Source organism: Protopterus annectens, chromosome 2.part1 (genome assembly GCF_019279795.1).
Source record: "Protopterus annectens isolate FY-2018-M chromosome 2.part1, PAN1.0, whole genome shotgun sequence".
NCBI lineage: Eukaryota > Metazoa > Chordata > Ceratodontiformes > Protopteridae > Protopterus > Protopterus annectens.
In genome coordinates, this window is record NC_056729.1 from 39,547,075 (window position 1) to 39,563,061 (window position 15,987).

Genomic DNA, 15,987 nt, shown 5'->3' on the forward strand with positions numbered 1-15,987 from the left:
TTCCAACCCTAGCCAGGCTTCCCTCAAGCTCTCATTCAGTTCGTGACATCATCCTCGCTTCACACAAGTCTACTACCAGAAAGACTTATGCTAGCAAATGGAAGCGTTTCTCTGTTTGGGCAGGGGAGAAACAAGATGACCCTTTTACAGCTCCTGTCCATGCAGTTTTAGAGTTTTTGGCAGAACTTTTTCAAATGGGTTCTTCTTCAACCACCATCAGAGTTCAGCTGGCAGCTATTGCAAATTTTCATGTTGGATTGTCAGAGACCAGCATTATGTCACACAAACTTTGTAAAGCCTTTCTAAAAGGAACCCTCTTACTTAGGCCCCCGGTAAAAGATCCTCCCCCACCATGGGACCTAAATTTGGTGCTGTCGTCTTTAATTCTCCCTTCCTTTGAGCCTGCGGCTTCCTGTTCGTTAAAGTTGTTCTCTTGGAAAACTCTGTTCTTAGTAGCCATCACTTCAGCGAGAAGGGTATCAGAACTTCAAGCCCTTTGTGTTCGCCCTCCTTACCTTGTTTTTCACAAAGATAGAGTGTCACTTAGGACTAATCCATCCTTTTTACTCAAAGTACTCTCTGAAACATATCTGAATCAGACCATCCATCTTCCTGTCTTCTTCCCACTTTATACCAATAGGTCTGAATGGAAGCTACATTGTCTGGACATTCACCGTCAATTACGCTTCTACCTGGATAGAACCAAGCAGACGAGGAAATCTGAACAGCGCTTCCTGTCTTACGCGAAAGGGAAGCAAGGCCTGCCAGTTTCCAAAGTAACCTTGTCCAGGTGGTTGACCTCTGTTATCATGTTGATTTACCAATTGAGGCATAAAGAGCTCCCTATTAAGCCCAGAGCTCATTCAACCATAGCATTAGCTTCTTCAGTAGCCTTTCAGGCAAGATTGCCAATGGATTCCATTTGTGCAGCGGCCACATGGGCCTCTCCTCATACCTTCATTTCTCATTACAAGCTGGACATGACCTCTAAAAGTCGGGCTGATTTTGGTTCCACTGTACTCAAGAGACTGTTCCATTGAGCCACCTCGGACTAAGGTGCTAGGAACGCTGTCCCATCCAGCAAGAATGAAGGCGAGATTGACAACCTAACATTGAGAAGTGATGTACTTACCATAACGTTCCATGTTAGTTGTCTTCTTCTCGCCTTCTTTCTTGCATCCCACCCTCCATCCCCCTAGCCTGGCAAGACCAAGAGTATCTTCTGAGATGTGTTATCACGAGAGTTATTTCCTCAGCTACCTCTCTTCCTTTTCTTGGTAACTCTTATAAGAGTTTTATATATGTACATATATATGTATATGTAGATATATATATATATATATATATATATATATATATATATATATATATATATATATCTACACATATATATATATATATCTACACATATATATATATATATATATATATATATATATATTCTCTGTCATGGTGGGGACATGTATGTCCATAGTGTTAGCTATCAAACGAGACCTGGGTATATGACGCCTAGCATTATGGGAAATAGGATAGCCTCGAGCCGGTAAAAAAATAGCTCTCGAGCTTTAGTAATAGGCCGAGTCTGAGTCGAGGTTCGGCTCCGAACCCATCCAGCAAGAAAGAAGTTCTAACTAACATGGAACGTTCATCAAATGAAGAAGTCGGTAAAACTTGTCAAGTGGTTCACTCACCAAAAACGAAGCACAACAATATGAAACAGAAGTGGTGAACCAGCCACTGGGACAGTTCAATAAAATATTCCTATAGCTTTAGCTGCTTAAACCAACAATGGTGAGTCGCCAAACTGTTGAACAAATCTATCCAAAAACTGCATGCAGAGCTGCAACACTTGTGCTGGCATAAAAAGATGCTACTCCGTTGTAAAAATAGGCAGTCTTTTTATTGAACTGTCCCAGTGGCTGGTTCACCACTTCTGTTTCATATTAACATGGAACGTTATGGTAAGTACATTGAAGATGCATTGTTCTTGGCTATTTCAGCATATTTACTTATGGACCAGTTTTTTACCAGTAAAACTGTTTCTCAGAGATGTCCTCCACCAATGATCTACACAAGTATAAGTTTGAGATAACGTCTTTTGATGTAACCCTTCTGCCAGATTTGTTAGCATATACAGCCAGCGGTAGTTGCATTCCTATAGCACTAAGGCATCCTAGTATCTGTGATACTTTTCTAGCCCAGCCTGGGAAGATCTAAGTTCCACGAATTACGAGCTGTTCATTTTATATGTGAAATAGAATACACTCAAATGAAAGTATGTTCACAAGTGGTGTAGCTCAAGAATGACTACAGAAATCAGTCCTTGTTGATTTGAATGATGTAGAAGGCCTGAATGGAAAACTTTGTCTTTGTTGTTGAAAGCACTACAGAATTGCCAAAACATGACTCACCGATATTTAATTAGAGGTAACACGTGGGTAGTGGTGAAATGATATACATGACTTGCTGTGTTGAGGGTAGTGGGATGAAACCCTGACTGACCCAGTTGAGAGATGCTGAGGCATTGTAGAAGATAACATGGAACGTTATGGTAAGTACATAACTTCTCATTACTTCACATGCCAGGTAATTTATGACTCTTTCCTTGTTTAGGTGTATTGGACAACCAGTTTGTAGGTAACTGGTTACTCTACTTATGTCTAGTATGCACTATCTGGGTAGCTGATGCTGGGCATTCTGGGATAAGGGGTAGCCTCGAGCCAGTAAACAGCTCTCGAGCTATAGAAGATGGCCAAGTCGGAGCCGAGGATCAGCTCCGAACCCAAACAAACAGCAAGAAGGAAGGTGAGATGAAGACAACTAACATGGAACGTTATGGTAGGTACATAACTTCTTTTTCCTCCCTAACCCAATTCAAGTGCAACTTGGATCATTGAATGGGGAAGAGGAAATTCATCCCTGACTTGGCACCTGTGTCTCTAATGGACACTGGCAACCTGTAAATGGCTTCTCTCCCAGGCCCCTGCTTCCAAATGTTACATCTCCCAAACCCCTGCTTACACTTATCAAGGGTACCAGAACTTGTCACAGATTTGGGATGCTTGGCTAAGCTTAAAAAGGCCCTAGTGGTGGTTGGCCTAGTAAATACTACGAACCTGTAAACCTGATCTATGATACTTATGATACTTCTTTCAAACATCCACATAAATCCAGTGGTACAAAAAAAAAACACTAGAGCAGTAATTAATGAATAAAGCACATGTAGGACCACGCTGAAAGCCAAAAAATCTTTACTGATGTCTCCTGGTACCTCAGCTTACGCCTTCAGTGGATAATTTACACACCAAAAAAATGGCTTTTGTATTACATCAATTAAACAATTACAAACTTAAATATTCAAATCCATACCCAAAGAATTTGCCTTTTAAAAGTGATACATCATGTGTCCACAAAAAAACAATGCTGTATATTAAAATTGCATATCTAAAACTTTAAACATTATAATTAACTTCCAAGTTTAAACCCCCTGGATATAAGGTTTCAAAATTTATGAGGAACCTAATTTCTAAACTCAACAATTTATTTCTGTGCATCTCCCCATGCTGTTGCATGGGTTGAGCTAGCACACTGAAAAACAAAGTGTAATCAGATCCCCCATGATGTGTCCAAAAGTAAAGAGCAACTGGGCTATCCATTCTATGATGCCTGATGTCCCTCAAGTGTTCCAAAATATATTTTTTACTTGTATTTTCGTCTGTCCTATATACAATTTAATTTCGGAACACCCACATCCTATAATGTAAATCACTCCACTCGAGCAACAGTGTTGCTTTGTATACTCTGTTACTGATTTTACTACCATCCAAATTCCTAACTTTTCCACAAACTTTACATCTTCCACAAGGAACACAACCAACATGATTCCCCAAATCCACCTTTTTTAGCATTCTGATTTCAGAGCTCCCTTAAATTGGGGAACCTGCTGTAAGAAAAGGTCACCTTATCTGGAAATAGTCCCATGGTAGTATCCCCCTGCATCACAATGGGCCAAAACCTGTTCACTATCCTACTTAATGTTTCTGAAAACTGTGAAAATCTAGTAACAAAACATATTTTTACACATTATCTACCATCAACTTTTGCTGTTGTCTTTTCCACAAACTAAGATTTCTTTTTGATGTATGCCTAATATTCTCTTCTCTGTCTTGATTAAATGTTCCAGCTTATATCCCGTTTAACAATTTAACCCTCACTTTGGAAAATTCTTCAAAAATGGTATTTTTATCATATGTATTATTAAAAATACGGCTGTATTTTCCATAAGACAAGGGTTCAAGTAAATGTGGGGGATGCATGCTAGAAGCTAGGAGAAAGTTGTTAGCTGCAGTTTCCTTACAATAAGGTCTAAAAGATACTACCCCCTCTCTATTAATGTACAACCACAAATTCAGAAATTGCATTACCCTACTATGTGTTCTAAATGTAAATGACAATCCAGATGTGTTATCCTCCACCTCAGCCATGAACTTCTCAAAATCTTTTCTTTCCCACCTACACACAAAAATCAGGTCATCTATATATCTTTTATAAATGATAAACTTCTTGGAAAAAATCCTTATGACAAATAAACTGAAGTTCAAAAAAATTCATAAAAATAATAGCATAAGAGGGAGCATAATGGTTGTACCACCTTTCTGCAAGAATACCTGCTCCCCAAAATAAAAACAATTGTGTGACAAACAAAATTCTAACAACTGAAGAATGTAGTTGGATGTTCCTCGTGTTTCACTGTTGCAGTCATTACATTTGGGTAATCTGCTGGCAGGTTGCCCTCAGTTGGTCTGAATAACAAAGTCTTGGGTCCTGCGTCGGTTGCTGTCGCCTCTTCGATAACGTCAGGCTGTCAGGGGTATAAAACATGCAGCCGACGCCATTTTAATCAGTCTTTCTTGCCGCGCAGTGCCCGAAGCAGAAGCAGTTCGCAAGTTCCGGTCGGCCCACTCCTGAAATTTTCATTTTCGAGTTTCAGAACCGAAGTCTTCAAATTAAAGCTGAGTACCCCGTTGGGGAAACTTTTTCTTGCTCCTTATCGATGTCAGTAAAAGTTAATAATTGCATTACTTGTGGGAAGCAAATACTTCATAAGGATTTTCATTTGTACTGTATTCCTTGCCTAGGCCCTGATCACAGTGTGCCTTGCTGTCGGTTTTGTGCTAAATTTAACCAACGCACTATTAAGCGTCGGTATATTTTTGCTTTTAAAGCAAAATACTGTGGCAGACGACCTAAGCAGAAATCTTATGGTCCCACACGAATGGAAACTGGATCCACAAATCTTCAGCATGTTAACACAGAAATGGGGAAGCCCAGACATAGATCTATTTGCCTCTCCCTAAAACTGTCAGTTGAACAAATTCTGCACAAGAACTCATCACAAAAAAGCATGGAAAGTGGATGCTCTATCCTTCAGCTGGACAAACCTATCAGTCTATGCCTTTCCCCCTCTGCCTTTACTCTCCAAGGTTTTACTAAAAGTCAGACAGGAAAAACCAAAAATTATTCTAATTGCTCCGGACTGGCATGCCAGCACTGGTACCCGCTTCTAAGGAATATGTCACACCTTCCTCTGTGGTACTTGCCTCAAACACCTCACCTATTGTCTCAGCAGAACTATCAAATTTTGCACACTCAGCTCCAAACTCTGAATCTTGCAGCATGGCAAATCAACTAATTTTACCAACCCCATCTCTCAGTAAACCTGTGATGGATGTCATTTTGGAAGCCAGAAGGCCTAGTACTAGAAAATCTTATGCTGAAAAATGGAAGAGATTCTGTGCTTGGAACCAAACACAAGGAATAGACACAGCAAAGCCCAATATTCCTCAGATTTTATAATACTTAACTGAGATGCTTGACAAGGGCCTATCTTTTTCTTCAATAAAAATCCATGCCTCTGCCATCTCGGCTCATTACAACACAGAGCCTCCCCTCTTCTCTCATCCACTGCTAAAACAGTATCTCAGAGGGGCCAAAAGTTTAAGGCCCCCCAGGAGAACGCCTACCCCTGCATGGGATCTCAATTTTGTGCTGGAAAAACTCACCCTGCCTCCTTTTGAACCAGCAGCTACTGCGGATATAAAATTTATTTTTTGGAAGACAGCTTTTCTTTTGGCAGTCACTTCAGGGTTTCAGAACTACAGGCTCTCATGGCAGTGGAGCCTTTCATTATTTTTTACCCGGACAGGGTGGCCCTCAGGACCAATCCTTCTTTTATGCCTAAGGTGGTATCCAGTGTGGCTCTTAACCAGAACATTCACCTGCCAACTTTTTTCCCAAATCCGCAAAACAAGGGGGAGTGGATTCTGCATTCATTGGATGTACACAGACAACTAAGATTCTACCTAAACAGGACAACATCTCTACGAAAGTCTGAGCAACTACTGGTAGCATTTGCTGCTGGATCAGAGGTGAAGGCTATATCAAAGCAGACTATTTCTGAATGGATAAGCCATTGCATTCGTTTCTGCTACTTGCACCATAGTAAACCTGCGCCCAAGGGGATCAGATCCCATTCCACCAGGACTGCCTCTACTTCAGCAGCTTTCCTCAGAAGGGTTCTTACCAGAGACATTCTAGAAGCTGCTACTTGGAGCTCAGTTCATACATTCACAAAGCATTATAATTTACCGCTCTTCTCTAAATTCAGGGCTGGCTTTACCACTGCAGTCCTGCAGGGCCTTATAGCTGCTGCTAATGCTGTTTAGTTCCATCTTCCCATCCATACCTTTGGGATTCTACCCAAATGTAATGACTGCAACAGTGAAACACGAAGAGCATAGTACAGTTGTGTACACTTTGTAGATGTTCGAGTGTATTCACTGTTGCAGTCTGGGTTACCCACTTGCCAGCCCCCTTTCTATACCTTTTCTTTCCTTAACTATACTCAACAGCCTTTGTGATGTATTTGCTTTTAGTTGAAGGTAACTTTTATGTTTCTAGGATGCATTTATATATTTACAGTTTATATATTTATATATATATATTTGCTCCCCATTTGGGGGGCACCTGACCTCTGGGGCAAGAAAAACTGATTGAAATGACGTCGGCTGCACGTTTTATACCCCTGATGACCTGACGTCATGGAAGAGGAGACAGCAACCGACACAGGACCCAAGACTTTGTTATTCAGGCCGACTGAGGGCAACCTGCCAGCAGATTACCCAAATGTAATGACTGCAACAGTGAATACACTCGAACATCTACATTTATGGTAAGTGTACACAACTGTACTTTTCTCTGTCTCGAGACTGGCTCCAATTTGTAATGAATTATAAAGGTATTAGGATTTGACCAAATAGTTGTCCCATAACTAGACTCCCTGGGTAGTCTAGACTGGAATATAGTGGAAGTGGTCATAGGTGTAGTTGAAAGAGCCTGTATTGGTTTGTTAGGGGGGAAATTCAATTTAGGGAAGACAAAATATAATCTGTCAACCACTTGGTTATAGTTACGTCTGTGACCAATTTGCCCATTTTTTTCTTGTGTCAAGGAAGCCAACAATTGATCCATTTGGATGAATGGATGAGTAACCAAAAATTCATCCTCAGTTTAGTACTCCTGTCCCTCATGGATAGGGGAAACATAAATGTCCCAACATGTCCTTGTTTGTCCTGTGTATGGGTTATTTGTATGCAAAATATAAGGCTGTCATGGAAATGTAAGGCTAGTCTTCTAAAGATCCTCACAGATTAATAGCCTATTAAATGCTTATGAACCTAAGTTAATTTTTTTACGTACATTAGATATTTGTTTTGCTGTACACATGCTTACAGCTTTCATTAATGTCAGGTGTTGATCTGCACATCCCTAGCTTTGGATAAGGTCATTTTTTTATGTTAAAATCCTGTCCCTTATTTCATTATTTTTTATACAGCAAGTTATTCTGTTTCTTATTAGAGACTCATGCAGCTCACCAGATTCAGCTTGTTGATGTTTTCGTCTACTCATTAACATATATACCTATAGTGTCATATGTGCTTGTAAAGAAAAATGGTCTATAAATGACAAATTATGTCTGGGCTTGATGCCACCTCGTTGCAGAAATTTCAGAGCTTATTTGCTCCTTTATTGGGAAATATTCAAAAACAGCTAACACTGTCACATAATGTTAATCATTGCACGCTGGTGTTTTTAATTCCAACCACACTACTCGAAATAGGGCTTCTGATGCAGATGATATAATGTAGACAATGAAGGTGAAGAGACCCAAATTGCTGCTGATGCTAGCCTTTAGGGTGAGGCAGCAGTAGTTCTCTCTGCTGATGCAGGTAATCGACAAGTGAAGCTAGTAATGTCCACCTCTTTATACAGTGCAAATAGTGCTAAGTCCACCCAATCCTGCACATTATTGACGTAACAGTGTGGATTATTTAACTGTGCTAGACTTCAGACACTGTCCTCAGAGGACTTCCTTACGATCATAAGGGAAACTGGGAGACTAGTATTAGGAATTCCTACTTAGCTAGATGGAAGATATTTTCCCTGTGGTGCCAAAGGAGGGATTACAACACCAGTTTAGCAAGAGTGTCTCTGATTCTACAAATATTTACCCCAAGCTGTTTGTAGCAGGACAAGGCTTTGTCTCATTGAAGATGCATTGTTCTTGACTATTTCAGCATATTTACTTATGGACCAGTTTTTTACCAGTAAAACTGTTTCTCAGAGATGTCCTCCACCAATGATCTACACAAGTATAAGTTTGAGATAACGTCTTTTGATGTAACCCTTCTGCCAGATTTGTTAGCATATACAGCCAGCGGTAGTTGCATTCCTATAGCACTAAGGCATCCTAGTATCTGTGATACTTTTCTAGCCTAGCCTGGGAAGATCTAAGTTCTATGAATTACGAGCTGTTCATTTTATATGTGAAATAGAATACACTCAAATGAAAGTATTTTCACAAGTGGTGTAGCTCAAGAATGACTACAGAAATCGGTCCTTGTTGATTTGAATGATGTAGAAGGCCTGAATGGAAAACTTTGTCTTTGTTGCTGAAAGCACTACAGAATTGCCAAAACATGACTCACCGATATTTAATTAGAGGTAACACGTGGGTAGTGGTGAAATGATATACATGACTTGCTGTGTTGAGGGTAGTGGGATGAAACCCTGACTGATCCAGTTGAGAGATTCTGAGGCATTGTAGAAGATAACATTGGAGAAAGAGGAATGATGGGGCTACCCTGCCATTAACTGGGAAAACTACTCCTGTACCAACACCTTTGCCCAACGGTTCTTGGAATTCATAAATTCCAATGCCCTGGATCAACTATTCCATAGTCCCACCAGGAGGGTCCAATATTCTAGACCTGGTCATTACCAACATGGGAAATCAATGCTCCACACCTATGGTCACCCCCTCGTTAGTCAGGTCTGACCATAAGCTAATCACCCTTAACATCCAGATCCCACCCCCACTCTCCAGTAAGGAAACCTCCATAAAAAACTTCTCCAAAGCTAACTTCATACTACTCAAGTCAGAAGTGACAAATTTCATGACACCCATGCAGACGGGAACTGAAAGTTCAACTGCTGAATCCTTCACTAAGGCACTGTACGAGCACATACACTCATGCATGAATCGTGCCATCCCAAATAGAACCAAGGTGCTCTCATCCAAAAAAAGAAAGCCAATCTGGTGGTCCCCTGCCATAAACAAACTTTACAACAAAAGGAAGAAGCTGTTGCAGAAAAGAGGAAAATCCCAGGATGTGAAGATCCCAGAAAGTTCAACTGCTGAATCCTTCACTAAGGCACTGTACGAGCACATCCACTCATGCATGAATCGTGCCATCCCAAATAGAACCAAGGTGCTCTCATCCAAAAAAAGAAAGCCAATCTGGTGGTCCCCTGCCATAAACAAACTTTACAACAAAAGGAAGAAACTGTTGCAGAAAAGAGGAAAATCCCAGGATGCAAAAAACTCCCTTACAAGCCTCAGTAAGAAACTGAGATCCCTCATAAAATCCTCCAAAGCTAGTTACGAAAATAAAATTGCCAAAGATTCCAAAGACGACCACAAGGCATTCTATAACTATGTCAAGAATCTGAATGGCAATGCTCAGATCTGCTCTGAGCCAAAACATAATGGCATTAAATGTATTGATCCCAAGGATATTGCCAATATCCTGGCAGATCGATTCAGTGCCAACTTCACCCCCCCTCTCACCCCCTAAATGGCCCATCTCAATACCGGAAGATTGCCAAATTCCGGTAATAATGGTCACACAGGTAAAAAACGCACTCTCCAAAGCTAAGAATACAGCATCCATGGGACCAGATGACATCCTGGGCTCTGTACTACATGAACTACAAAATGAACTGGCACCTCACCTAAGTGTCATGTTTAATCATAGCCTCACCTCAGGTTTCGTGCCCACTGAGTGGTGCACAGCTACAGTTATCCCACTCCACAAGGGGGGATCCACCTTGGATCCCGGAAACTACCGTCCCATCAGTCTAACAAGCCTTATCTGCAAGGCCATGGAGCATATTATCATGGAACTTATAAACAAAGACATTGGCAACCTTCAAACACTGGACCCCACCCAGTTTGGGTTCGTGAAGGGCCGATCTTGTATACGGAACCTGATTGACTTCTTCGAATCAGTCTCCAGAGCCATGGACAAGGGTAAGGTGGTCCACACAGCCTATCTAGACCTTGCCAAGGCCTTTGACACCATCCCCCACTCTGGAATCATAGATAAACTTACTAAACTGGGCATTAATCCCTACGTCACCCAATGGGTTGCTAACTGGCTTACTGAAAGAACCCACACAGTAAAAGTAGCCGACTCCAAATCCAGCTCCAGACAAGTGACAAGTGGAGTACCTCAGGGTTCAGTCCTGGGACCGCTCTTGTTTGGCATCTACTTCTCTGAAGTACAGGCCAACACTAAGGGACTCTGGCTAACAAAGTTCGCAGATGACTGCAAACTGGGAGCCATTATTGAATCCCCAAATGATGTGGATACTCCGCAAAAGGGCCTTACAGAAACAGATGCTTGGTGCCAGAGCCATGGGCTCAAGCTCAATGCCAAGAAATGTATAGTTATCCCCTTTGGGAAAAAACATGTATCCATGAATTACCATAGAGGTGGCAGTACACTAAACACCGAAAGTGTCATAAGAGACTTAGGGACACAGGTGGACAGTGGTCTCACCCTCGATAACCACATTGCCAAAACAGTCAGGAAATCCTTCTATGTGGCACACCTCATCACTAAGGGCTTTTCATCCAGAAAAAAGGAGGTCATTGTCCCACTGTACTCATCCCTCATTAGTCCCATTATAGAATACAACACTCCGTTTGGTATGTACCTCTCAAGACATCTGCAACAACTGGAAAGACCGCAGAAATACCTCAGTAAAAGAATCACAGGCCTAAAGCAGATGCCCTATGCTGACCGCCTTAAAAAACTCCAGCTATACTCTGTCGCATATTGTCTACTCAGAGGCGATCTCTGCTTAACATACAAGGCCATGTCAAACCCAGAGCTGTTGGACATGCTACACTTAAAGAAATCCCAATCACTCAGAGCCACACGCTCCAGGGATCTAAACCTTGTTATCACAGTAAACAAAACATGCTGGAGGGATAGGTTCCTAACCCAGAGACTCCCCAGACTCTGGAATAGATTGCCCATACATGTCAAGCAGAGTGCTTCTCTGGCCCTCTTCAAAAGGAACCTTGATGATTGGATGGGAGAAAGGAAATTCACCCCGGGGATCATGTCAGTTGCCCTGCTAGACAGGGGTCCAGGGAAGTAAATAGTGTGGGAAGAAATAGCCAGGGAATTGTTATGGCTAGGCTTGTATAGGCCCTAGGGCTGATAGCCTAGTACCAACCTATGAACCACTGCCCCCTTGCCTTCCATTGGGGGATAGGGTGATGTGCTGTTGAGCATGCTGTTCCTGTAGCCCCAGTAGAGCCAAGATTCAGAACAACAGCTTAGTTAGGCAAGCAAATAGGACTTTGGTGGCATTACTGCCTTAGAGAAAGGGATGGATGCACACCTAGACCGTGCCTATCTAGGAATGCCAGCATGTGTGTGTGGGGGGGGGGGTGGTTAGGGCCTCTTCCTCCTGCAATTTCTCAAGCTATCTTGTGAGAGTTGCGGTGTTGACTGTCAGGCTCATTCATCTCCTGTGGCACCTGTCTTCACTAGTAAGGTGAGCAGCTGGCAGTCTTGACCCAGAGTGCTTAAACACCCAGAAAGTACTGCATAGTCTATAATATTTGGGTTAAGAAGGTGTAGAGGAGTCTCTGAAGTCAACTCTAAACCGGACAGTCCAATCCATGGTCAAAAAAAGAATGACACGTATGAGATGTTGAAAGGCTGTGAAGAGAATTGGAAAGATTGAATGAATACTGAATGTCATAGCTACTTAAATTTAATGCAGCATCAGTTTAAATAATTTGGGAAGCAGAAACCTAGAATGGAAGAAGTCTAGTCAGCAGTCAGTTTCAGACCTTGATGTTTAAGGGTTACATTTTAATTAGTGAAAGCATGAGATGCAACTGTATTTACAGAAATTTAAGCCCAATTATTTGCTTTTAGCGTGTGACTTAAAGCTGTGTGACATGCATGCTACAATTAACAGTCTTCTTGCCTTTATTTAGCCAATGCAGGTGATGTTTGCAGGAGAGGCCACTCACAGGCAGTACTATTCCACAACCCATGGTGCTCTACTTTCCGGTCAAAGGGAGGCTTCACATCTCATTGAAATGTACCAAGACTTCTACAGTGCAGTAACCACAAGGCCTGATATTTAAAAGAAGCCACTAACGAGTGATTCATTTTTAAATGTATGTCAGATCGTCTTTTATAAAAATAAAACTGGTAGATTTTTAAATTGGGTGAAAGTCCCAATTCTTGTAGACTAAAGATATGTGTATTTTTTTCAGTGTTTTGTAATGTTAACAAAACAAGGTGCTCTTTCTGTCCTGTTAGCTGTTTCTGTTTTCTTTAAGTAATTAATGCACTTTTGTTGCCTATTTGATTTTTTTTCCCTTCTGGCAAGTGCCTTCATTAACAAACAGTTGTAATAAAATAATGAACAACTTATTTAAAAGGTTACGTTTGTTAATGTTCTTCATTTTGTTCATTCTTTGAATTATTTATTTATTTTTTGCATTTGATACCATTGCTAGTTCAATATAAGTGATAGCAATGATTGAGTTTTGTTTCATAAGTAAGACACTGTTGATCACTGGATCACGATATGTATGTTACTGTACAGTTGAAGTGTCTGTAATGCAAGTGTCTTTCATAGCTGTATGTTTTTTCAAATTGTAATCCTGTACTCATTATCTGCAGTGAGTGTATTGTTCTTTAGGAAACATATATCATTTAAAGCACAGTAGTCTTTGTTTATCCACAATTGCATGTTTAAACATTCAAGGTAGCTTTCTTCTTATTATTTGTATGTTACACTTGAACTTCTTTGATTAGGTTACTTTAACAAGATTACAAACTCATCGTACCTTTCTCCTGCTCAGCTTTTTCAGCCTGCAAATGTTCATCATGTTTCACTGTTGCAGTCATTACACTTGGGTTATCCTGCTGGCAGGCGACCCATAGTCGACCTGAGTTCCATAGTCCTGGTCCGGCGTCGGTTGCTGTCACCTCTTCCCTGACATCAGTGCACCAGGGGTATAAAAGCTGCAACCGACGCCTTTTTCTCCAGTCTTTCTTGCCGCGCAGTGCCCGAAGCATAAGCAGTTCGCAAGTGCCGGTCGGCCGACTCCTGAGATTTTCGAAATTGAATTTCAGAACCGAAGTCGTCAATAAAGCTAAGTACCCCGTTGGGGAAACTTTTTCTTGCTCCAGACCGATGTCAGTAAAAGTTAATAGTTGTATTACTTGTGGGAAGCAAATACCTCATAAAGACTTCCACTCTTACTGCATTCCTTGCCTAGGCCCTGACCACAACGTCACTAGTTGTCGGTTTTGTGCTAGATTTAATAAACGCAGTATTAAACGTCGGTTTGATTTTGCTCTACATTATTTTGGACGAAGATTTAATTAGATAATGCCATCGGAGCAACCGACGACCCGAATGTATAAAAAATGCAAAGACAAAGAAAAAGACAGGTATCCGAGGTCCAAAACCGATGACGAAGCCTCTTCTAGGCCAGTAGCCGGTTCGCCGGTTCTCAGTGAGGCGCTTTCGCAGCCCCTGACACCCACTACCTCAGAGCCACAGGCCACAACCGACAGCCACGTGGAGACACCGAGGCCTGTGGAAACTCAAGGTATTGGGCCTACGGAAGATATACCCTCAGATGGGTCCGGTGCCGCTGAGCAGGCACCGGCTTCTGAGGGTATTTTCAGACCTTCACAGCTTACAATTAAAGCTACTACAGCAGCAAGGGCAAAGTCAAAAACACCATTAAAGACAAAGAAACAAGTGCAGCATTCTCCAGAACAGTCCTCCAGGCCTAAGAAACAGATGCTTAAAATGGCCAAAGACCTTATTACTTTAATCAGGGGCTCCCATCCCTCTCCTGACAAAAGGCCTAGGCAAGACACTGATTATGATTCCTCTGATCAGGTTTCCATTTCTTCTGATTCTTCCTCTGACCAGGGCTATTCTCTCCCTCCCTATGAGGACTCTGATGCTGAAGAGTCCATTCCTTCAGCCTCACCGCCTGAGGATTACTCTTTTGGGGAAACCCTGCACACCATGAGGGAACATTTCCATTGGGAGAGCCAGGATTACTCAGAATCCAAGAAAAGGCTCAGATATTTCCTTCTATTGCTTCAGCACAGGCCCTTGGCTATCCCCCCTGTGCTTGATATTGTTGATGGTTTTTCTGAATCCAGTCTGTCTCCAAATTCTTTACCCCCTGCACCAGTAAAGCCAGACAGGTACTACAGGGTCCCTGACTGTCATACATTTCTTTACAAAAACCCCACTGCGGACCCAGAAACTATTTCTCAGGGTCCAAAAGAGGTTAAAGCTTCCACTGCCAAAAATCCTGTTCCCTCAGATAGGGATTCCAGAGCTCTGGACAGATGGGGGAAAAAAGTTTACACTTCTGGTACTTTAGCTGTAAGACCTTTAAACTGTCAGTTTCACATGCTTAAATATCAGCAGTATCTCATGTCATTGTTAAAGCAGAAAATGGTAACAATTACAGAAGGTCCTGACTGTAAAGAAATGCAGGATTTATTGCATGCAGTTGAACAAGTGGGAAAGCATACTCTGCAATGTGGTTTTGATTCATTAGAGGCTTCTTGTAGAGCCGCAGTTGCAGGCTCAGTTATTCGAAGACATGCTTGGTTGAAAGAACAAAGTTTACCTGACCATGTTAAAATGAAATTATTGGATGCTCCACTACAGCATGATACTTTGTTTGGTGTTAAGGCAGAAGAGGTTTTAAAGAAAATGGAGGATAAAGTAAAGTCAATGCAAACTGTGAAAGATTTTTTTACAGGTTCAGCCACCTAGATTTAGCAGGAACTGGCCTTCAAAAAATTGGTCCTTTCCAGTGTCAGACAGGCCACAAAGAGGCAGATACAGACGCCCAAGAGGCAGATCTCAGCCCCAAGGCTCCTACAGACCTAAACAGTGGGGTTCTTCAGCCCCCAAAGGGGGAGAAGACAAATCACAACATTATAGAAAACAGTTACAATGACTTCCCTCTGCAAATGCCAAGCACTTACCAGTTGACAGCACCCCTGGGGGGAAAGCTAGCACTTTTCTCAAAAATTGGCACATGATCACCCAAGACCAATGGGTGTTGAATATAGTTTCTCAAGGGTACAGGTTCCACTTCCACACACTTCCAAAACCAAAAGGTATGCCAAACCTGCCTCAAAACCAATAGGCAGAGGCACAAAAACAGATTGCCGCTCTTATGGATATGGGAGCTATTCAAAATGTTCCACAAGAAGAACAGGGCCAAGGATTTTACTCACGACTTTTCCTAGTACCCAGAAAGGACAAAGCATGGAGACC

At 41.8% G+C, this 15,987-nt stretch overlaps 1 protein-coding gene across 1 annotated transcript in view; it reads left to right on the top strand.

Moving 5' to 3' along the window:
• SMOX (spermine oxidase) overlaps nucleotides 1-13,098 on the top strand; it is a 416,267-nt gene extending 403,169 nt beyond the window's left edge. Inside the window, exon 7 of the mRNA XM_044062005.1 lies at nucleotides 12,644-13,098. Coding sequence (XP_043917940.1) covers nucleotides 12,644-12,796 — 153 coding nt within the window. The 3' untranslated portion in view covers nucleotides 12,797-13,098. The remainder of the gene's footprint in view (nucleotides 1-12,643) is intronic.
• Nucleotides 13,099-15,987: the final 2,889 nt, after the last annotated feature.